Consider the following 23,828-nt stretch of genomic DNA (forward strand, 5'->3'; position numbering starts at 1 on the left):
GGCAAGGAAAAAACAAAGAAGAAGTCGTTATGGAAACGGAAATCGCATCGCATCCGTATGCATCGATATGCTGAAGCACGTTACTGCAGCTGTGCCTGCAGCAGCCAATCTGCTCCCACAATTGAGCCGCTCCATGTCGGTTGCGACAGCACACCCGCACATCCACACCGTGGAGTTGTTATTATTCTCAACTGGAAGCATCGTTGCCGGTGACAAACACACGCGGAACGCTGTAAAAAAGCAGGATGTCAAGCACCCTTCACTGTGCGCACAGCAAACTCAGCAGAGAGCCACCACAGACAGGAGGAGGAGTGTGCAGTTGAGGCGAGGCGAGGCGGGGCGGGGCGGGGGGGGGGGGGGGAGGGGGCACGCAGAGCAGCACACACACAACACCCAGACAGACCCAGGCAGCAGGACAGGATTGACAAACGCAAGCCAGAATATCCGATGCCCACCAGCAGCAAATCAAGACCAGCAAGAAGCTGCAACCAGCAGCGCACGCAGGGGCCAGCGCTGCTGGTTGTAGCTAAAAAATATTATTCTGCCAAACAGAATTCCCTGGCCTTCACTGTTTTATTGAAGGAAATTATTTTTGAGGTGTGACTACATTAGAAAAGATTAGCTTCAGAGTCAGTGATGTGCTTGAAATGTTTAATTTCACAAAAGGCCAATTATCTCAGCTTCTAGAAAAAAATTGCGGTTTTTGGATGAATCAAGCTATCTTCTCCGGCTCATAACTAAAGAACGGAAAATGGGATCAATAAACTTTTTTTTGCAGATGATAGAATAGAGTCTCATCGTTCTTTGTGCGTGTTCAGTGTTTACATAGTAATATCACACAATATTCTGTGGGCCTCGAGAAATCACTGAAAACGCTCTGAAACTCTGGCACTGGGAGCATCCGTCCTCCAAAAGTGGCTGGCACTCAATGAGTTAATATTCATGAGTCTTAAAGACACAGTGACAGAAACACAGTGACACCGTGTGTGTTTTTGTCTCTATGTTGTTTGTTGAGGACCGCAATGGAAACAAGCCAGTGCTTGAAATAGTCAGGCTTTATTGTGTTTTTATCCTCTGTGATTGTCTGTACCCTGTATCTTTGTTGACATTTCACCAAATAAACCAATCAATCAATCAATCAATCAAACAGCCTGTTCTTGATAAGGCTCAGGGAGATGCTGAAAAATGAAGAGTGTTGTTGGTGCATGACACCACACACATACACACACACACACACACACACACACACACACACACACACACACACACACACGCACACACACACCCACACACATGCACACGCACACACACACACACACACACACACGCACAGCTTTGAATGGACCTCAAGACATCAAATAAAACACCGTGAATTAAAGAAAGTGGAACCTAAGAACAAAGGTAATGTTATTTGACAGAAACATGCCTAAATGTGTGTGTGTGGCTGTGCGTGTGCATGTGCGTGTGTGCGTGTGTGTCCTTGCAGGCGGAGGCGGAGGTGGCGTCTCTAAACAGGCGTATCCAGCTGGTGGAGGAGGAGTTGGACCGAGCTCAGGAGAGGCTGGCCACCGCTCTGCAGAAGCTGGAGGAGGCAGAGAAGGCTGCAGACGAGAGCGAGAGGTGAGGAGGCTCTCCACCAGGGGGCAGCAGCAACCTAGGGCACGGGTGCCACCTCTGGCACGCCAAGGGTTAACCAGCGGTCCGGCAGCGCCCCTGCCAAATTACATATTTCACAGCCATTTGCAGTTGCGCGGTATGTTATTTAGGATATTTACGGTAGTGACCCACTCTACTCTGCCTCTGATTGGTTGCCTGTAGTGTATCTTGTATAGTGCTCTCATTTCAATGTCCTGATTTTGGAGGGAATGAGATTACAGATCTGTTGGAGATTTAAATGTTGACGTGCGAGTCACTCATCTCGGTGTGGAACACTGATCGACAAGCAAATTTGAAAATGGCACTTCATATCAAAAAGGTTGCCGGCCCCTGCTCTCCACTCTTCATCTCCGTTCATCTGGAACCAAGCCGGGGAACCAGCCTCTTCCTCGAATGCTCTGCTAGGCTGCAGGGATGGAAAAAAAGGGCCACACGGTTGACTATTCAGTGTTTGGTCAATGGTCACAATGAATATTCAAATATTTCTCATGATCAAATCATTTATTATAAATCAGATTATGGAGGAAAAAGCAGAACTACCTTAACTTATAACTTATGCTCTCTGCTGATTGGTTCATATGTTGACAATGCGCAAACCTTTAATATAAGCCCATGGCACCACTCTCACTATGGCCCCCTCTCACTCCTCCCACCACCCATATCCCCCTAGCCACTCCCCCTACCCACCCCTCAAATCCCAACTCTCTACCACCTTCCTATCCCTAGCTACAGCAAGATCGCACTTTGAACAACAGAGTCCACAAGTTCACACAATTTAACAGCTTTATTCACATCTATAAGAAATAATGTGCGTCCAGTCTAAAACCCACTGCTGCTACAATCTACAGACATTTTGATATTATTACTGCAGAATATTATTGCACAGTATTTCAGTAAACTACAACTGAACAGCATTTCTGCCACTGTGTATTTGAATAGATTCACATTTAGTTTGTCAGCAACCACTTATCGCTGTCTGTTCCCATGTCTGTCCACTAGAGGGATGAAGGTCATAGAGAACAGAGCCACAAAAGACGAGGAGAAGATGGAGATCCAGGAGATGCAGCTGAAGGAGGCCAAACACATCGCGGAGGAGGCTGACCGCAAATATGAAGAGGTGTGTCTGTCTCTATCTTCACGCTAGATGTTACCTCAAACCTCCACACGGGCTAGATGTTACCTGCACACGAGCTAGATGTTACCTGCACACGGGCTAGATGTTACCTGCACACAGGCTAGATGTTACCTCCACACAGGCTAGATGTTACCTCCACACAGGCTAGATGTTACCTGCACACAGGCTAGATGTTACCTCCACACAGGCTAGATGTTACCTCCACACAGGCTAGATGTTACCTCCACACAGGCTAGATGTTACCTCCACACAGGCTAGATGTTACCTGCACACAGGCTAGATGTTACCTCCACACAGGCTAGATGTTACCTCCACACGGGCTAGATGTTACCTGCACACAGGCTAGATGTTACCTGCACACGGGCTAGATGTTACCTCCACACGGGCTAGATGTTACCTCCACACAGGCTAGATGTTACCTGCACACGGGCTAGATGTTACCTCCACACAGGCTAGATGTTACCTGCACACAGGCTAGATGTTACCTCCACACAGGCTAGATGTTACCTCCACACGGGCTAGATGTTACCTGCACACGGGCTAGATGTTACCTGCACACGGGCTAGATGTTACCTGCACACAGGCTAGATGTTACCTCCACACAGGCTAGATGTTACCTCCACACAGGCTAGATGTTACCTCCACACAGGCTAGATGTTACCTCCACACAGGCTAGATGTTACCTGCACACGGGCTAGATGTTACCTGCACACAGGCTAGATGTTACCTGCACACAGGCTAGATGTTACCTGCACACGGGCTAGATGTTACCTCCACACGGGCTAGATGTTACCTCCACACGGGCTAGATGTTACCTCCACACGGGCTAGATGTTACCTCCACACGGGCTAGATGTTACCTCCACACGGGCTAGATGTTACCTGCACACAGGCTAGATGTTACCTCCACATGGACTAGATGTTACCTGCACATGGACTAGATGTTACCTCCACACAGGCTAGATGTTACCTGCACACAGGCTAGATGTTACCTGCACACGGGCTAGATGTTACCTCCACACGGGCTAGATGTTACCTCCACACGGGCTAGATGTTACCTCCACACGGGCTAGATGTTACCTGCACACGGGCTAGATGTTACCTGCACACAGGCTAGATGTTACCTGCACACGGGCTAGATGTTACCTGCACACAGGCTAGATGTTACCTGCACACGAGCTAGATGTTACCTGCACATGGACTAGATGTTACCTCCACACGGGCTAGATGTTACCTCCACACAGGCTAGATGTTACCTCCACACAGGCTAGATGTTACCTGCACACAGGCTAGATGTTACCTCCACACAGGCTAGATGTTACCTCCACACGGGCTAGATGTTACCTCCACACAGGCTAGATGTTACCTGCACACAGGCTAGATGTTACCTCCACACAGGCTAGATGTTACCTCCACACAGGCTAGATGTTACCTGCACACGGGCTAGATGTTACCTGCACACAGGCTAGATGTTACCTGCACACAGGCTAGATGTTACCTGCACACAGGCTAGATGTTACCTGCACACGGGCTAGATGTTACCTGCACATGAGCTAGATGTTACCTCCACACAGGCTAGATGTTACCTCCACACAGGCTAGATGTTACCTGCACACGGGCTAGATGTTACCTGCACACAGGCTAGATGTTACCTGCACACAGGCTAGATGTTACCTCCACACAGGCTAGATGTTACCTGCACACAGGCTAGATGTTACCTCCACACAGGCTAGATGTTACCTGCACACGGGCTAGATGTTACCTCCACACAGGCTAGATGTTACCTCCACACAGGCTAGATGTTACCTGCACACGGGCTAGATGTTACCTCCACACAGGCTAGATGTTACCTCCACACGGGCTAGATGTTACCTCCACACAGGCTAGATGTTACCTCCACACGGGCTAGATGTTACCTGCACACGGGCTAGATGTTACCTGCACACAGGCTAGATGTTACCTGCACACAGGCTAGATGTTACCTCCACACAGGCTAGATGTTACCTGCACACGGGCTAGATGTTACCTCCACACAGGCTAGATGTTACCTGCACACGGGCTAGATGTTACCTGCACACAGGCTAGATGTTACCTGCACACGGGCTAGATGTTACCTCCACACAGGCTAGATGTTACCTGCACACGGGCTAGAATGTTACCTCCACACAGGCTAGATGTTACCTCCACACAGGCTAGATGTTACCTCCACACAGGCTAGATGTTACCTCCACACAGGCTAGATGTTACCTCCACACAGGCTAGATGTTACCTCCACACGGGCTAGATGTTACCTGCACACGGGCTAGATGTTACCTGCACACAGGCTAGATGTTACCTGCACACGGGCTAGATGTTACCTGCACACGGGCTAGATGTTACCTCCACACAGGCTAGATGTTACCTCCTCACGAGCTAGATGTTACCTGCACACAGGCTAGATGATACCTCCACATGAGCTCAACCCAAATGTCCAGACTCCACCCCACTTGCAGAGTGACGGACAGTACGGCCGCGTTCCGGGGAGTCTGCGAGTGCTGTGGGCTCCAAATCCACAATCTATCCAGTCCACAAGTGCCCTCAAGCAGAGAGTCCGCTTGGGGTGCAGACTCCACCAGGGTTGAGTTCAGTCCCGACAACATGTAGCAAACCATTGATTTAAACAGAAACGGCGGTGATTTGAACACACTGTTGTGTGAGGCATGCGTTGCACGCATCTGTTGGATGGATCCACTATGCGCACTGCCTCTTTAAAAAGCGGGGTTTATGTACACACGTCGCTGCTGATTGGGTAACACCTCTGACACACCGTTGCACACTGTTTCGAGGAAACATGATGTTGAACCCAGAAACCGTAGCACACGGTGCACAGCGTTTCGCAGATTAAACGTACCCTAGACTTCACTGATTCAGTTACCCACAATTCATTGTACTGCGGACGTAACATTGTAGTTTTCCCACTTGCTGAACAAAAAAACAAAAAAAACTTATAACGAATGTGTAAAACTGTTAATTTATTAAAACGCTACTGAATCATGTAGTCTTTAGGCCTGTCTATGAGCGGTTGTTTGTAGCCTTGCAGTCTCTGGCCCTCACAGACTTGACGTGATGACGTCGGCTGAAGTCCACGAGGGCTCAGTCCACACGTCTGGAGGCTGGACATCTGGAGTGGGCCTCAGACTAAGTGTTTGTGTGCGTGTGTGTGTGTGTGTGTGTGTGTGTGTGTGTGTGTGGACCTCAGACTAAGTGTTTGTGTGCATGTGTGTGTGTGTGTGTGTGTGTGTGTGGACCTCAGACTAAGTGTGTGTTGTGTGTTGGCAGGTCGCTCGTAAGCTGGTGATCCTGGAAGGCGATCTGGAGCGTTCAGAGGAGCGTGCCGAGGTCGCTGAGGCGTAAGTTAACCCCTGTACCATGTTCACTTACACTACATCAAACCCCCCCGTCAATCAAGTTAACCCCTGTACCATGTTCACTTACACTACATCAAACCCCCCGTCAATCATGTTAACCCCTGTACCATGTTCACTTACACTACATCAAACCCCCCGTCAATCATGTTAACCCCTGTACCATGTTCACTTACACTACATCAAACCCCCCCGTCAATCAAGTTAACCCCTGTACCATGTTCACTTACACTACATCAAACCCCCCGTCAATCAAGTTAACCCCTGTACCATGTTCACTTACACTACATCAAACCCCCCGTCAATCATGTTAACCCCTGTACCATGTTCACTTACACTACACAATAGTAGTGCTAGCATGGCCATAACTAGCTATGAGGACGGGGAGGTCCGGACCTCCCCTAATATTTCAGAGGGAATTTTTTTTTTTTTTTTTTTTATAAAACAATCTGCATGGAAAAGCATGAAAAACACGGGATCGCTTTTATTTTGAAACGAAAGGCAGATCAGGCAGGAAGTCATCTGACGCCGCGTCCGCGGTAACTTGATTCCGAGAGAGCAGCAGCATGGTGGTGAGTGATGACTGTCTGTCTGCCTGGCGAGATAATTGAAGGTGAGCGAGCTGCGAGACAGTGAGCGAGTGAACGACAGACAGTGAGTGACACTGACAGATTTTTTAGCAACAACCAAGAAAGTAAGTGTCTAGTCTGTCTCTTAAGTAATGTTACCTGTGTGACACGTTGGGATGCTACTGGCTAATCATGCATGATGCCAATTGCCAAGCTCCCGAAGTCAGGTATGCAGGTGGCTATATATGCATGGTTTCAGTTTCATGACCCAATAAGTAACAAAAAGAGGTGGTGTAAAGTTAAAAACAACATAATATATTTTATTTTATTTTTCAATCGTTCCTATCAGGAATAAATAAATGTCCCTCTGTATGTTTTTTTTATTATCGATGATGACTTTGTGTGTTGTGTACGGCTTGGGTTGTGTACCTGTGTTTGTAGGTGTCATTTTGATATGAATTTGGCTAAAACAGTTTGTGTTTGTTAGTTACAATTATGTTGACAGGAGAGCTGAGCAGGTGGTGACATGAAAGAGAATATACTGAATAATGACATCACAACAGTATAATCCTAATGTTGATTTAAAATGATATATTACTCTAAATATGGCTAAAAAAGGGGGGAAAAACCCCTCAAAAAAATTTCGGCGGTGCCCTTGCGGGCGCCACCGAATCCGCCTCCCCTTGCTGGACCTCCCCTATTTCGGAACCCTGGTTACGGCCCTGAGTGCTAGATGTTTGTAACGATATATCAGTGATCATAACACATGCAGTTGTTGTCTGTGCATTTTATAATTCACAATAATACTTCAGAATAGTCCTGTAAGTTGTGTTAATGTAGAGAATGGGGTGTTGTAAATGTTGCATGGACTCAACATGACATGATAACATTGCACATGGTACGTTCAGTCACTGGAGGGCGCTGTGGAGCAATGAGACTGGTCCAGCGTCATCTGCAGCATCAAAGGGATCCTCTCTGGCCTGTGTCGGGCTGGGCCTGGGTATCGTTTAAAAAGTTACAACACCAGTACCAATACCAGTACCAGTACCCCTAACGTGATACCGTCCGATACCAATAGAAACTTCATTCATTTATCTTGAGAAAAAAGAGGCTGCTGGGTACTGTTCCTGAATGTCCTGACATTTTTGTGTTAATTGTTGTAAAAACATACAAATCGTTTTTTTTTTCTTTCTAGATCTGTGTACAAAAAGGATTGAATGCAGGTATCGTTTAAATGGAGAAGTTGCCATACTACTTGGTACTGGGTTATTTTAGTCGATACCTTATAGGTATCGATACGATACCCAGCCCTAGCCCTGTGTGTTCCACACCTGCTGCGCAACAACTCATTCCTGTTACAGCCCCATGTGTGTAGAAATCCTTTGTGTGACACACCTTGACATTGGAGACACTAACCACAAAGAGACACCTGGATGTGTGTGTGTGTGTGTGTGTGTGTGTTTTGTGTTCTCTCCCTCTTTTGTGTTTTATGCAATGCATGCCTGAATACACCACCACCACCCCCGCCCCCTCACCCCCGCCCGCCCGCCGTGGACTAACCCAGTCGCGTCAGGGAGCTGGAGGAGGAGCTTAGACTTATGGACCAGAATTTGAAGTCCATGATGTCCGGAGAGGATGAGGTACTTTCACCGGTCCAGTTCTGAACCTGCCACCTGTCCATCCTGTTCACTCCTCCCTCAATCTTCCTTCACCACCTGCTGCACCTTTCACTCTGCGACATGGCACATGTGCTGCAAGCCAATCCAGCCGGCAAGAATAATCCACGGATACATACAGTCTCAATGAGTAGGGGTGCACCGATCACGTTCTTTGCCACCGACCACCGATTGCCGATCGCCTATGGGAAATATCTGCCCAACCGATCATCGACCGATCACCGATTACCGATCACCGATCACCAATACATAAACTCCTGAAAAAAAGTTTGGAAACGTTATTTCGTCGATTATTTCTCCCCTTTAATAATACCAATTGGCATTGTATTTTATATCGTTGGAAAGCCTGATTAGTGATAGGGCTTTTTTTTATTAAAAATAAAAATAAAATAAATATATATATATATATATATATATATATATATATATATATATATAATTTATATAAAAAAATATCGGCAATCAGCCGAAATATCGGCAATCAGCCGATCGCATATTTGAGGTCAAAATCGGCCGATACAGATTGCTTGCCGATTGATCGGTGCACCCCTATCAATGAGAATTTGAAACAAAACATTGACATTTTACCTTCCTGCAAACCTACAATCATAACGTCAATTTGAAACAAACGGAGGTTAATTTGAGAACCCCGCCGCCTTTCCAACGTTAAACGCAAATAAAACTACTTTAACGACTTATGTTTAGGCAAGTAAAACAACTTTGGTTATGTTTAGGCAAGTGAAACAACTTGGTTAAGTTTATGGTTTTGAGTTACGCTTAATTAAATAACAAAAAAAATTCAATGTGACTCACGGTTGAAATGTAGGCCGGCCCTCCAGCCACCCCGACCACAACACCCTTACTGACCGCTGAGCCATTCCACTAACAGACTCTGTGACGTGATGACATGTATTTTTGCTTCAGAAACATGATTCTACGTACTGTACGCATCAGTGGATTGCAGAAACGTACATTGCCGGTATTTTATTCTGGCCACCAGATCGGTTGGGATCCTTGATATGACATTTGCTTTCAGTCAAAGACTATCAAGGATCTAATTTCATTTCGGCCTATTATCCCTTTCCCCTTCTGCCTGCATCCTTGCCTTTAAGCACCATGTCGGGGTTTGCTCTCCTCTGCTGTCCTCTCTCTCAAATGGCTTCTCTTTTTCTTCTTCTCTTGCTTCCTTCTTTCTGTCGCCGCTCAGTAAATCAGGTGACCTTGAGGAAGAGTTGAAAAATGTCACCAACAACTTGAAGTCTCTGGAGGCCCAGTCGGACAAGGTACAGTGGGAGCTGTGGAGCGGGCCTGTCTGTGCAGCTTCAGGACCAGCCCACCCTGATCCTATGAGATGTACTGTAGTAACTACCTGTATTTTCTACAGGTTTCATCACCATACGATATTATACCGATTCCCTGGACGACGATACGTTATTTGCTCATATCCCAAAGTTTGCCCCGATACCATTTCGGTTCGATTCGATTCAAGGGCCCGCGATCGATATGAGACGATATCATATGCCCATTTAACAGCCCACAGAAAGCAACTTAAATATGATTTGGCAATTTTATTTCTGAGCTCTTCCAGACCTTTAAAGCCCCAATCAGTAACTTTTTCACCTTAATATAACAGCTTTTTAGTCATTGAAGAAGGTACAGTGACTTGTAACAGGGAGAATGTCACCTCTACTGGTCACACAGCGCCCTCCAAAGGCCTCTCCTGGGACTAAGCAGTTTGGTGCCTGCGTCCTGGAGGGTGCATGCACGCATGCGCTGTACAGCGGAAGCGCTGTCTTCAGGAGAACAAGGAAGTAACTCGGTGCGGATTTGCTACGAAAATTAAGTTTCACTTAACTATGGATTATTATTTCATCGCGTGGTGAGTACCCGATGTCACAACATGTACATAGAGCTTTCTGGCGCTGTGTTTTGTTGACTTTGAACGGTGATATCGATATCGATGCTATTGCACGCAGAGGGCGCAGTTTCCCCAATAGCAAAACTTGGAAAAGCTGCTGAATGGGGCTTTAAATGAAAATATATATAAAAAATAGACCTGTTGTTCACTATAACATAGGCCATGCACATCTATGCTTCATCACCTTGGATTTGACGATATCTATCGATGTTTTCACTTTGCATCGATACGCGATACGATATTGATGATGTATCGATGTATCATCCCACCCCTACTATTTTCAAAAGCAGAAGTCATATGTGTCAATTCCCCTGGCCTAGAGTGTAAGTAAGAAGGGAGTTACTGGAACAGCTCTTACTACGTTAAAGGAACAGCTCACCCTAAAATCCAAAATACATATATGTCCTCTCACCTGTAGTGCTATTTATCCATCTATATCGTTTTGGGATAGTTGCCTGAGTTTTGGACATATCGTCCGCAGAGTTTCTGCCTTCTCTCCAATACAATGGAACTGGATGGCACTCGGCTTGTGGTGCTCAAAGTGTCAAAGAAATCCATTTGAAAAACTCAACAGCAATGTCTCTTTCCAGAAATCATGACCCGGTTACTCAAGATAATCCACAGACATTGTTGTGAGCAGTTTCATGTAGGAACTATTTTCTTTTGCAGTCTCATGTAGGAACTAGCTAGCAGCTAGCAGCTGTAGTTCGGTCAAAAGAAAATAGTTCCTCCATGAAACTGCTCATAACAAGGTCTGTGGATTATCTTGAGTAACGGGGTCGTGCTTTCTGGAAAGAGACATTGATGTTGAGTTTATCAAATGTATTTCTTTGGCACTTTGAGCACCTTTGAGCACCACAAGCCGAGTGCCATCCAGTTCCATTGTATTAAGCAGAACCTCTGCGGCCGATATATCTCCAAAACACAGGCAACTATCCCAAATCGACATAGATGGATAAATAGCAGTACAGGTGAGAGGGAATATATATATTTAGGATTTTAGGGTGAGCTGTTCCTTTAACAGTCCTGAAGGGACTAAAGTTCTTTTGCATTTCTCACGATGGAAGCTTTCCTCATATGATTGTACATTATGATGATATTAACACCATTATGATACAAGTTTCACATTCCCTTGAGTTGTCCTAAAGTTGGCGTGTTTAATTTTAGCTTTCAATCCCAATGATGCAAAGTTCACCTATTTATAGTTTCCCAAAGTGCAATTCTCAATTCATGTATCAAACTAATACAATCAACCAGTGATGACTTTGTTGTTCTAGTTTGTTAATACCATCCGTATTTTGATTGCAGTACTCACAAAAGGAGGACAAATATGAAGAGGAAATTAAAGTTCTTACTGACAAACTTAAAGAGGTGAGCTCTCCTGAATTACTTTCTGTTCTCTTTAGGCCATCATAGATTTATTATATTAATAGATAGTATTTCCCAGCCTTTCTCCACTTGTCTTCCCCAATATTATTAACCACATGTAATGGAGTAAATGACCACTTGGTGGCGGACTGCCTGATTCCACACGTGTACCTGATGTGCCGAGGTGTGTTTTCCCAGGCTGAGACCCGTGCCGAGTTCGCAGAGAGGTCTGTGGCCAAGCTGGAGAAGACCATTGACGATTTGGAAGGTACGTAACACCTCACTGTTATACTATGGCCGGATAAAAAAAAAGAATTCTGATTTCTCAGCCATCTCACACTGACACTAGTAGACGTTCTCTTAATAACACGCCTGCTTTCTATGCTTGCGTGAAAAAGAGGACATTAATTAACACCTTCGCTAATCCCAGTTCCGTCGTCGGCGTTTGGCTGGACAGCTGCGCTTGGGTTGTGGAGGGAATGTATCGTCTGTAATTGCTGGTCTGCCGTAGGGCTGGGTGATATGGACAAAAATCATATCTCAGTTGTAAGTCAAAGCCACATGTGCACAAGCACTTTTATTCAAACAAAACTGATCCAAATAAAATTCAAATACACGGTTTTCTTCCCTGAATATTGGTACTTTCACAAAATATTTACACGGGGAGATTCTTGCTGAATGACTTGACTTGCTTGACTTCATCTCCACGGGTTACTGGTGTCGACCACACCACAAACACATCTCCTCCACTCCTGCCTGTTGCTTGCTTTGGTAGAATGTAGGTCATTGGGATAGCTGCTATGAAAGTCTATAAATTAAACATTTTGCTCAGGCAAATAGATGGAATTTGTGGTGTTTGCTAGACTAATACTAGGCATGGCATGAAACAGAAGCTAGTTTTCCTCATGGGTTTTGCACTTAGGAGTTTGCTGTGGATGGAATATATGAGGCCAAAAGGCTGCATGACCTGATAACGTTGACTATGAAAGTTAATATGCAGTGAGCGCGTACACCCTCTGCTGGTATGAGTGAGCTCTGGAGAAATGATACAGGAAACACATTGTCGGTTGCTCGGTTGATACATTTTTTAATCGGTTACATCCTTAACGGCAATTAACCGACTAACGGTTAATCATTAATATCCCTAACACTGAAGCTGTTACTTCTGAATGATGTGCTGTGGTAACCACCTGACATTACTGTGTTTTGGTGATTCAGAAATACGTTTATATCACATTACATTACAGTGTATATCTCATTTTCACTTTTACCTTCTTGTACTTTGCTGTTTTTTGTGTGTGTTTCTTTTCCTGTCCCATCGCCGTGTTCCGTTTCCATTCCCCTCTGTCTGCCTGACACACCCCTCTGCCTGCCTGGCACACCCCTCTGTCTGCCTGACACACCCCTCTGTCTGCCTGGCACACCCCTCTGTCTGCCTGACACACCCCTCTGTCTGCCTGGCACACCCCTCTGTCTGCCTGACACACCCCTCTGTCTGCCTGGCACACCCCTCTGTCTGCCTGACACACCCCTCTGTCTGCCTGACACACCCCTCTGTCTGCCTGACACACCCCTCTGTCTGCCTGGCACACCCCTCTGTCTGCCTGACACACCCCTCTGCCTGCCTGACACACCCCTCTGTCTGCCTGGCACACCCCTCTGTCTGCCTGGCACACCCCTCTGTCTGCCTGACACACCTCTCTGTCTGCCTGACACACCCCTCTGTCTGCCTGGCACACCCCTCTGTCTGCCTGACACACCCCTCTGTCTGCCTGGCACACCCCTCTGTCTGCCTGGCACACCCCTCTGTCTGCCTGGCACACCCCTCTGTCTGCCTGGCACACCCCTCTGTCTGTCTGGCACACCCCTCTGTCTGCCTGGCACACCTCTCTGTCTGCCTGGCACACCCCTCTGTCTGCCTGGCACACCCCTCTGTCTGCCTGACACACCCCTCTGTCTGCCTGGCACACCCCTCTGTCTGCCTGACACACCCCTCTGCCTGCCTGGCGCACCCCTCTGTCTGCCTGGCGCACCCCTCTGTCTGCCTGACGCACCCCTCTGTCTGCCTGACACACCCCTCTGTCTGCCTGACACACCCCTCTGTCTGCCTGGCATACCCCTCTGTCTGCCTGGCACACCTCTCTGTCTGCCTGGCACACCCCTCTGTCTGCCTGACACACCCCTCTGTCTGCCTGGCACACTCCTCTGTCTGCCTGGCACACCTCTCTGTCTGCCTGGCACACCCCTCTGTCTGCCTGGCACACCCCTCTGTCTGCCTGGCACACCCCTCTGTCTCTCTGTGCACCTCTCCCCTCCAGACGAGGTGTATGCTCAGAAGCTGAAGGGCAAGGCTCTCAGCGAGGAGCTGGACCTGGCCCTCAACGACATGACCACGCTCTAGACGCTCCCGCTCTGCTCCTCTGCCGTTTTCTCAACTGTTTCTCTGCTGTCTTTTTGTCGTTTCGTTCCAATATAATATATATATATATATAATTTATAATATATTATACGTTCGTGCTGGATCCTCCCGCCCCTCAGGAACCTGTCCTACTCACCTTTCTCTGTGTCAGACGCCCCACATTGTCTCTTCTACGGAGATCTCCGTAGCCTCAGTCAATCTCTTCTGTATTTTGGATGTAAAACCTCTCCCCACATCTTTCCCTTCTTCCCCTCTGTAATAAAACTATGAAACTCTTTCTTGGCATGTCTGGCTCCTTTCAGTCACGCCTTGTCTGTTGTTTCTTCTTTGTGTGTCTGCCCTCTCTCAACATGGCAGTTTCAGCATGACCATAAGGTCATCTTCATTATTTGACGGTTGGAAATATTGTAGACACTTTGCGGAAGCGTTCTGAGGCCATGTTTAGACGACAACAGTCTCCACATAAAACGGCAAACTGGCGTTGCGTTCTCACCTTTTGATTCCGTGTTTATACACGGCGTTTGTGAGAACGATTTGCGTGCAGACTGAAGTCGCAAAAAACCCAGAGCAGCGTCAAGCGAGCCAGAATAACATTGAAACTTCCGGTTAAAACCTTCACAATAAGGCTAATTAAGTACTGTAATAGCCTTATTGATGCATGTCGCAATGTTTTTTTGTGTGTGTGATCCGAAATACACAGAAGACATATAGAACACAGACAACTGAAATTACATTTTAACACGCAGTGAGTCGACGGCCCTGATTTAGATTTACCCAGTTATAAATTACGGCTTTTATTTTGAAGGTAAAAATGCCTAGCTTCCTCTATTCTGTCTATTTCTAATGGCCTTGATTTAGCTTTGTAGGATTAAAGTATCCACCTTATTTTTGAATGCCCCACTGTAAAAAAGAATCGTGGGTACAAGGTCCGGTTTAACGTGACTCATTGTTGCCGCTTGCCATTTCCTTTGTTATACTCTGGCTGCAGACCCGAATTATAAACCGGAAGCTGGAGTCCATTATAAAAGTTATAAATATAGTCACGTTATAAACAACTAACCAACGCTGGAGGTCCGTATGGAAACTCGAAATGTGTGTTACTCGAAATGGTTAAAAGTTAAATCAATTTGGTGGCGTTTTACTGCCATGTAACATAGCTAGCTAGCCGCTAACATTAGCCACAGTTAGTAGCTGACTACCCACAATGCATTACGTTATCCCAGCACCCGAACGACACGGCTGTAGAGCAGAATGGCTCTGCTGTAAAAGGGTAAAATCCTCATAGACGTTTTTTTTGTCGGGGGCTGGGGGGTTATCTAAATTGGTTACACCGGAAATAGAACCCATACTTAACGTAAGACAAAATGGCCACCAAAAATAAGGTGGATAGAGTGACACAGAAGTCAGAATGGTAATAAACTGGTCCAGATTGGATTACAGAATAAGACCTGTTTTCTTTGCAGCACAATTGTGACTTGAGGAAATGCATCTGGCCGTGAGTTGTCTTCAATTATTTAATGCGGGAGTGATTAATATGTGTGACGTAGCGTTACACCTAGGCGTACGCCCAGCTGGTTCACTGGGTTTGGGTTTACAGTGGGTTTGTGTTTGGTGCTGTGGTAACGCAACTTCACTTATTACAACAACCAACTTCTCTCTTCATCGCGATTGGTTGGCTGAGAAAGAAGCGGTTCAGGTCACCTCTTCCGATTGGTTGGCTGAGAAAGAAGCATTTCAGGTCACCTCTTCTGATTGGTTGGCTGAGAAAGAAGCGTTTCAGGTCACCTCTTCTGATTGGTTGGCTGAGAAAGAATAGGTTCAGGTCACCTCTTCCGATTGGTTGGCTGAGAAAGAAGAGGTTCAGGTCACCTCTTCTGATTGGTTGGCTGAGAAAGAAGCGGTTCAGGTCACCTCTTCCGATTGGTTGGCTGAGAAAGAAGCGGTTCAGGTCACCTCTTCCGATTGGTTGGCTGAGAAAGAAGAGGTTCAGGTCACCTCTTCTGATTGGTTAGCTGAGAAATGACTTTTGAGAGCAGCTTTCCATTGCTTTGCTTCTAGAAAAAAACGGTGCTGTCAGTTGGGGGCAAAACACTGCCTAAATGTCAATTTTCAAACGGTTCACTTCACACTCTTTCAAATAAAGTAGTATAAGTGTTAAAGCAATGGTAGTCACTCAGTATAGGGAAGTAATGAAAGAATATATACAGTCTACGGTTATTATAGTCATGCTAATCAATTCCTTAGATTTAGCTGCCAGTTGTGTAGCTTACTGAAAGGGACACTTCACTGAACAACAATGCTGATTTATTTTGCACATGATCTCATATCTGAAAACTGTCAACAGTTTGGCAGACATTCCCTTAGTTTTACAGTTCATCTTATTATCCTCATTCTGAATGTAAATGATATGCAATATATATTCTGTTTCTGTAGTCTGCCATTGCACGGTGACCTTCAGTGCTCTAAGCAGAGTACCCATTTCCCTCTTCTCTATCTTCATGCGTTCTTCCTCTGGCTCTGCCACACACACACACACACACACACACACACACACACACACACACACACACACACACACACACACACACACACACACACACACACACACACACACACACACACACACACACACACACACACACACACACACACACACACACACACACACACACACACACACACTCACTCCCTCAGCCAGGTGGAGAGAAACATGCTTCTTATGAATGGTCGTGGTGGTCGTGCTGAATCAGCGTATCACCTCCTCAGGGCAGAAACTCTTGCTGGCTGACTCCACCCTTCCACACCAAACAGGAAGTGGATTTCTGTTCTTGTCCCTGCCGACTCTGAACTATATGGAATTATTTGCCTATCTAAATGCAAGAGGTCGTTCAAGCAATTTGAGAGCATGATTTATACATTTCACATTCAGATTTTGGACCCTTGGACTCAAAAAGCCCCTGCCTGTGCTTAAATTTGCTCTGCTTGCTCACACTCAAAGGTTTTCTGCTTGGACAGGTTTCCTGCTCCCCTGCTCACTTACATTTGCTCTGTTTGTGCTCAAACTCTGTGCCTGCATGCAAATGGCCTCCCCTCCCCTCCTCCTCCCCCTTCCTCCCCTCCCCTCCTCCTCCCCCTTCCTCCCCTCCCCTCCTCCTCCCCCTTCCTCCCCTCCCCCTTCAAACTGCTTCTGTGCGCTCTTGAAACTTCTGCTCTTGGATCTCTTCTCTTCTCTCAAATTTTTTGTGCAACAATCCTGTCAGAAATCCACAGCCAATAGAATGCCAGGATAGTGTCACATGATCGCTGGGTCGGGGATGCTCTCAAATTGCTTGAATGACCTCTTGCATTTAGATAGGCAAATAATTCCATAGACCTACAGTAGGGCTGGACGATATAGACCAAAAAGCATATCTATGTATTTTTAGGCTGAATGTCTGTCCATATCTGTATTTTCTACAAAATGGGCTAAATGTTCCGTTCAGTTGTAAGTCAAAGCTACACGTGAGATGTCGCAAGCACTTTTATTCAAACAAGATAGGGCTGCTGGGCGATTAGATTCAAGATTCAAGATTTTTATTGTCACTCCGTAGTACAAGTATCACGTGTGAAATTCTTGTGCTGTAGGCTCCGTTACAACATAGTGCAAATAACAGTATAACAGTGCAAAAACAGGGCATATAGATGCAGTAAAACAAGAGAACAACAAGCAATAACAGTAAACTTTTCCTTTTCTTTTCTAGCGTAGACACCTTAAAAACATGATTAAACATTCTGTTTGCACAGGTGCAAATAACATAGGCATAATTATCATGTGTAATGGTAGCAGCTGCTACATGATTGTTTATTTGTGTGTGTTAAGGAGTCTCGTGGCCTGCGGGAAGAAACTGTCCCTCAGGTGATTTGTTCATGTTTTTGGGACCCTGTATCTCCTCCCTGAGGGTAACAGGGAGAACAGGCTGTTGTGGGGTGGTATGTGTGCTTGATGATCTTCAGGGACCTCCTGAGGCACCGCTGATTGTACAGTTCCTGCAGTTCTGGTAGCTCACATCCTGTTACGTGCTGGGCCGCGCGCCTCACCCTTCTTAGCGCCCTGCGGTCCATGATGGTACAGTTCCCGTACCAGGTGGTGAAGCAGCCGGTCAGCAGGCTTTCAATGGTGCCTCTGTAGAAGTCCCTGAGGATTTTTGGCCTTAGCCCAAATTTCTTCAGGCGTCTGAGTCTGTGTAGTCGCTGTTGGGCCTTTTTGACAACAGTGGCGGTGTGACCGGCCCATGTCAGGTCCTGGTGGATGTTGACTCCCAGGTACTTGAAGCTGTCCACCTTTTCCACCACTGTGCTATTGATGGTGATTGGGGGGTGTGCGCACCCCCCCCCCCCCCCCCCTCCTGTAGTCTACAATGATCTCCTTCGTCTTGGAGACGTTTAGAGAGAGGTGGTTGTCCTGGCACCATTGTTCCAGGGCCTCCACCTCCTTTCTGTAGGCCGTCTTGTCGCTCCTGGAGATCAGCCCCACGATCGCTGTGTCATCTGCAAACTTCACGATGGTGTTCGAGGTTTTAGTTGCCACGCAGTCGTGGGTGTAGAGGTCGTACCAGAAGGGGCTGGAGACGCATCCCTGGGGCGCTCCTATGCTGATGGTCAGTGGGGAGGAGGTGAGGTTGCCCACTCTCACCACCTGGCGGCCGTCTGTCAGAAAGTCCAGGACCCAGTCGCACATTGCTGTGTTTAGTCCCAGATCCTTGAGCTTGCTTACCAGCCTGGAGGGTACTATAGTGTTGAATGCTGAGCTGTAGTCCACGAACAGCATTCTTACATAGGTGTCCTTCCCCTCCAGGTGGGACAGGGTGGTGTGGAGCACGTGTGCTACTGCATCCGCTATGCTCCTGTTGGGGCGGTATGCAAATTGGAGCGGGTCGTGGTCCGGGGGGAGTGTGGGGCGGATCTGTGATATAACCAGTTTTTCAAAGCACTTGCTGGCTATGGGCGTGAGGGCTATAGGGCGCCAGTCGTTGAGGCTGGTCACTTTCTGCTGTTTGGGAATGGGGATGATTGTCGCTGCTTTGAAGCAGGAGGGAACTTGTCGGAGGGAGAGGGACTGGTTGAAAATGTCTGTGAATATGCCTGCCAGCTGGTGGGCGCAGGCCTTGAGGACACGCCCGGGGATGCCGTCCGGGCCGGCCGCCTTGCGTGGGTTGATACGAAAGAACGACCGGCGCACCTCATCCTCAGTGATGGTGAGAGGGCGGTCTGGATCTGTGGGGGGTGGGAGGTAGGGGGGGTTGGTGGTTAGGTGGGAATGGGGGGTGGGGGTGATGAGGGGTGGGGGGGAGGAGAGGTGGTGGGGGGGGGAGGTGGTGGGGAGGTGGTGGGGGGGGAGGAGAGGAGGAGGGGTGGTAGGGGGGGAGGAGAGGGGGAGGGCTGATGGGGGGGGGGGGGAGGAGAGGAAGGGGGGAGGTGGTGGGGGGGAGAGGTGGCGGAGTGGGGGGAGGAGAGGAGGGGGGGTGGTGGGGGGGAGAGGTGGCGGAGAGGGGTAGGAGAGGAGGGGGGGCGCTCTGGCAGAGGGGTCAAACCTTGCGTAGAATGCGTTGAGTTCGTCCGGCAGGGTGGGTGATATGTTTGGGTTTTGTTGTTTTTCCCCTTTGAAGTCTGTAGCAGCATGGAGTCCACTCCACAGATGTCTGGGGTTGTTAGTGTCCAGTTTAGACTCCAGCTGCTTTCCGTATTCTCTCCGTGCTTTTTTGATTGAGACTCGGAGGGCGTATCGTGTCTGCTTGTATTCTTCAGGATTATGAACAAAATCAAAGATCACAATATTTCTGACCAAATTCCTCTATCGATATTGTGACGATATTGTAGGGATGACTATTGGTTGCTTTTACAAAATATTTTACATTGAGATCTTTTGATAAATAATCATCAGTAATGTGGATATAAGGACTGAGTGGGTAAAAGCAAATAATAGAGCAGATAGAACAGTCTGGTTAAGTTCAGAAAATGACATCACTTATATCGATATAATATTGATATATTGCCCAGCCCTACTGTGAGCCAACTTTTTACTCCTGTAGCAGAGACTGCTGTCAGTTGGAAGTATTTACACGTCATATTGAAAGGCTGCTCACTCACTAAATCCCCTCCATATCACACATGAAGTGACATTGAGTCATTCTACTGAGCCAGCAGGCACAATACCAGGGCCCTGGCACTGGGACACCTCAATGGAATTGATAGTATTCTGTTACATCACCACAAGGCCATTTTGGTAGGAAAACAACAGGTGACTGTGATCAATTAACAGGTGATTACAATCAAGGGACACTTACAGCCAATTGTGTGTATTGTAGCGCCATATTGGTAGGAAAAAGGCTTGTGACATCATCGGAATAGAGACACTGCGTGTAATATGCCACGCCCACCACGGGAGAAGAGCTCCGTTCATTTCCACACACCAGCGTCATTTTCCTTGAATTAAACATAGCTAAAAGCTGTTGTGTGGTGGGGCTGCGCAGACAACAAATGTAAAAAATTGCCAGTTAAAGTTTTTTTGTACTCCTGAGCAAAACAAGGAAGCCATTGAGAATTGGCGAGAAGAAAAATGTGGATCTAGCTGTCAAGAAGTAAGTTGGAGTGTTCGTCTTCCGTATATACGATCTTTTGGTGCAACACGCAACCATGCACGTGACATAGGAGAACGCCAGGATTGGACAGGAGTTTGTGTTTTCCCCCGTCTTGGGCGTGGTTTCTGAATGATGACGCGTTACGCAGTGTCTCTATAGAGGGTATGCATGTGATGTCACAGAGGCAGAAGTCACTGTGGGGTCACGCCCACTGAGTCACAGCAAGACTGAGCTTGAATGCAGTAATCAGCCTTGATAACTGACACCTGCTGCTCAGGGAGGAACTTGACACTCATTTTGACACTCGTTCCCGATTGAGGGGGCGTGTTCCAGTGGGTGTGCATACCCTCTATACTATCAATAGAACCGTCATTAATGTTATTAAATGCAGGTGTAACCAATAACATTAATGAGGGCCCTGGCACTGGGACACCTAAATGGAATAGAACCGTCATTAATGTTATTAAACGCAGCTGTGTTTACCCTGCCTTTGAGACACAATATGGCTGCTGTGAAAAGGGTCTATTGGCACAGGCCTCGAGGCACTGCCTTTGTTGTCACTTGTCACACAGTTTGGGTTTCAGTGTAACATCCAGAGAGCCTGCCTGGTACAACGGCTGTCCTGTGTAAGTGAACTGAAACGTCACACCTGTGCTGACAGTCTATGCACAGGGAATCTCCTATCACCCTTTCAGATCTCTCACACTCATGAGCGGTGTTGGGGGTAACTCATTACAAAAGTAATACATTACATGTAATATATTAATATATTATATTTACACTTACACTATAATTACACTATATTTACACACGGTTTACACTGACTTCAAGACGGATTAAATTATTTTTCGGGATGGTTCCGAGGCGGAGGTGTCATTCTGCTACTGCAGTTATTTTGGTGAAAGTAATGTAATAAGTAATGAGTAAATTATTACTTTTAAAAGAAAGTAACTTGTAATATGTAGTATATTAGATTTTGAAAGTAACTTGCCCAACACTGCTCGTGACTCGATCAGTCAACTCATTTAATTTAGTGCTCGCGCAGGTTTGAAATACCGCCCAGCAACATTTGGCGGTCATCCAGTGCTCAAAAACATTGGGATAAAACCAACCCATTCGCCAGGATCAAATATCTGCATTGTACGTTTATGCTACCCACCGATATGTTCAATCTCAACGTAAATATGACACAAAACGGCAGTTAATTTGAAAACCTGTCTTTCCAACGCTAAACACAAGTAAAACTATTTGGTTAAGGTTAGGGTTATGGTTTGGGTTAAAACGTTAAATGTGACTTAAGGTTGAAGTTTAGAATTTGGAAACACTGGGGATCGAACACGGCTCTCCGGTGTTCGAGTGTTTTTACGCCCTCCACCCGCCCTGACCAAAGCACCCTTACTGGCCACCACGCTATTTCAATAGCAGACTCTATGACGTATATAAGGTGGATACACATGTCTAGAAAGGTGATTTGTGTATTTTTGGTTCAGAAACGTGATATTCTATGTATCTGAGGATTGCAGAAACATGCAATGCCAACATTTTATTCTGGCTGCCAAAACACTGGATATAGTAATGTGTAGAAAAAAACATACAGGACCACATTCATTTTTAGGGTTAGTTATTAGTTCCAGGTAACAGGCTGTTGATATGTTCGAGTGCTCACCCGTTTGCTTTGTCCCACCAGAGAAACTGGCCCAGGCTAAAGAAGAAAACCTAGACATGCACCAAACCCTGGACCAGACCCTGCTGGAGCTCAACAATCTATAAAGAGAGCCTGGACAACAACAGAGAGCGCGACCAAAGAGAGACAACGACCAAAACAAGACAGCTTCAAGTGCCCAAAAGCTCCCGCTTGCACAGTTGCAGACCATTCTACAGTACAATAGCAATTGTTGTTAACTTGAGCGACAGTATATACACTATTTTGTTTGTTTGTATGAGGCAATAAGAATAGCCTATTCAAACTTGGAAAGGGGCTGCAATTTAGCGTTTAAAATAGTTAAAACAATATGATACCTCAACATTCTGAATTGGATAGAAGTTGTATTAGTGCAAGTGACTTTAGATTGTTAATATAAATCATTTACCAATAACAGATTTTATACCACTACACCAATAAAAATAGGAGTTGTGTTACATTGTATTGATGTTGAAAATGAATGTACTTTTTGGAGCTGTTGTGATGATGTCCTTTGAATTTTGAATAATGGTCTTAATATAGAATCAAATAGATTGAAATAATTAAATTGAATGATTGCAAGATATGGATGTACGTTTTACAATGAGGTACTCATACTTGTCTGAAACATCCATTTGTCTTTATTTTTGATTGATAGATGATAGATTGATAGACGGATAGATAAATAGATAACTGTATTAATTCCAGAGGGTGATTGATTGCTGGTGTGATTTCTCCAAATGCAGTTGTGCTAATGATGATTAGGCTACAATTTTGGTTCCTTTACAAGTTGTAACTGAAGGAAGGTATTTGCAGTTGAGTATTTTTCACTTTATTACCCGTATGCAAACAGTGGAAGCTCTTTGTTTAAGACGAATAAAAGATTAAAGGCGGGAAGAGGTGTCATGTCAGTCTCATGGTTGAACTTCTCTTTGTATGAATAACTCAATGTCATTATTGGTCAGAGTTGGTGGTCGACTGCTGAAATGGAAGGGAACAAGGAGGCGAAGTGAAAGTACGAGGGAGAGCTATACCAGCCCAAGCTGAACGTTTCACTCAAGCTGATTTGACACTGTGTTTTGGTAATGGTTCAGTAGTGGTGTTATGACTGTGACTGGTTGGTTTCATGATAGCAGCTAGCTGTTCATCTGAAACAGATTTGGAGTTGTGTTTTGTTGATCCATTACTGCAGGGTTGCCAACTTTCCATAAACAAGACTAATAATAATAATGATAATACGTTTTGTACTAAACCTTATTAATACAGGGTCCCCACACTCCTGGATTGGCTCATGCATGTCATCCATGCACAAAGACATCACTGGTCCACAACAAAACTCAAATCAACTCTCAATAACTGTCAAACTAAATGAATGCCTGTAAAATG

The 23,828-nt window shown here is 46.2% G+C and overlaps 1 protein-coding gene across 3 annotated transcripts in view; it reads left to right on the top strand.

Moving 5' to 3' along the window:
* The window catches only part of tpm2 (tropomyosin 2 (beta)), a gene marked incomplete at its 5' end in the record, with an annotated part of 39,931 nt that extends 16,636 nt beyond the window's left edge, over positions 1-23,295 (top strand). For 2 of the 3 annotated variants that reach the window (XM_083638417.1, XM_083638419.1), the window contains 7 exons: positions 1,487-1,620; positions 2,656-2,773; positions 6,109-6,179; positions 9,647-9,722; positions 11,666-11,728; positions 11,924-11,993; positions 14,044-14,411. In XM_083638417.1, the coding sequence (XP_083494543.1) occupies positions 1,487-1,620; positions 2,656-2,773; positions 6,109-6,179; positions 9,647-9,722; positions 11,666-11,728; positions 11,924-11,993; positions 14,044-14,126 (615 nt within the window). In that variant the 3' untranslated portion in view covers positions 14,127-14,411. Of the gene's footprint in view, positions 1-1,486; positions 1,621-2,655; positions 2,774-6,108; positions 6,180-9,646; positions 9,723-11,665; positions 11,729-11,923; positions 11,994-14,043; positions 14,412-22,448 lie in introns of those variants that run through there. The other variant, XM_083638418.1, reaches the window with a different exon arrangement.
* Positions 23,296-23,828: the final 533 nt, after the last annotated feature.

This window comes from Poromitra crassiceps, assembly GCF_964638095.1.
Source record: "Poromitra crassiceps genome assembly, chromosome: 6".
NCBI classification, from domain to species: domain Eukaryota; kingdom Metazoa; phylum Chordata; class Actinopteri; order Beryciformes; family Melamphaidae; genus Poromitra; species Poromitra crassiceps.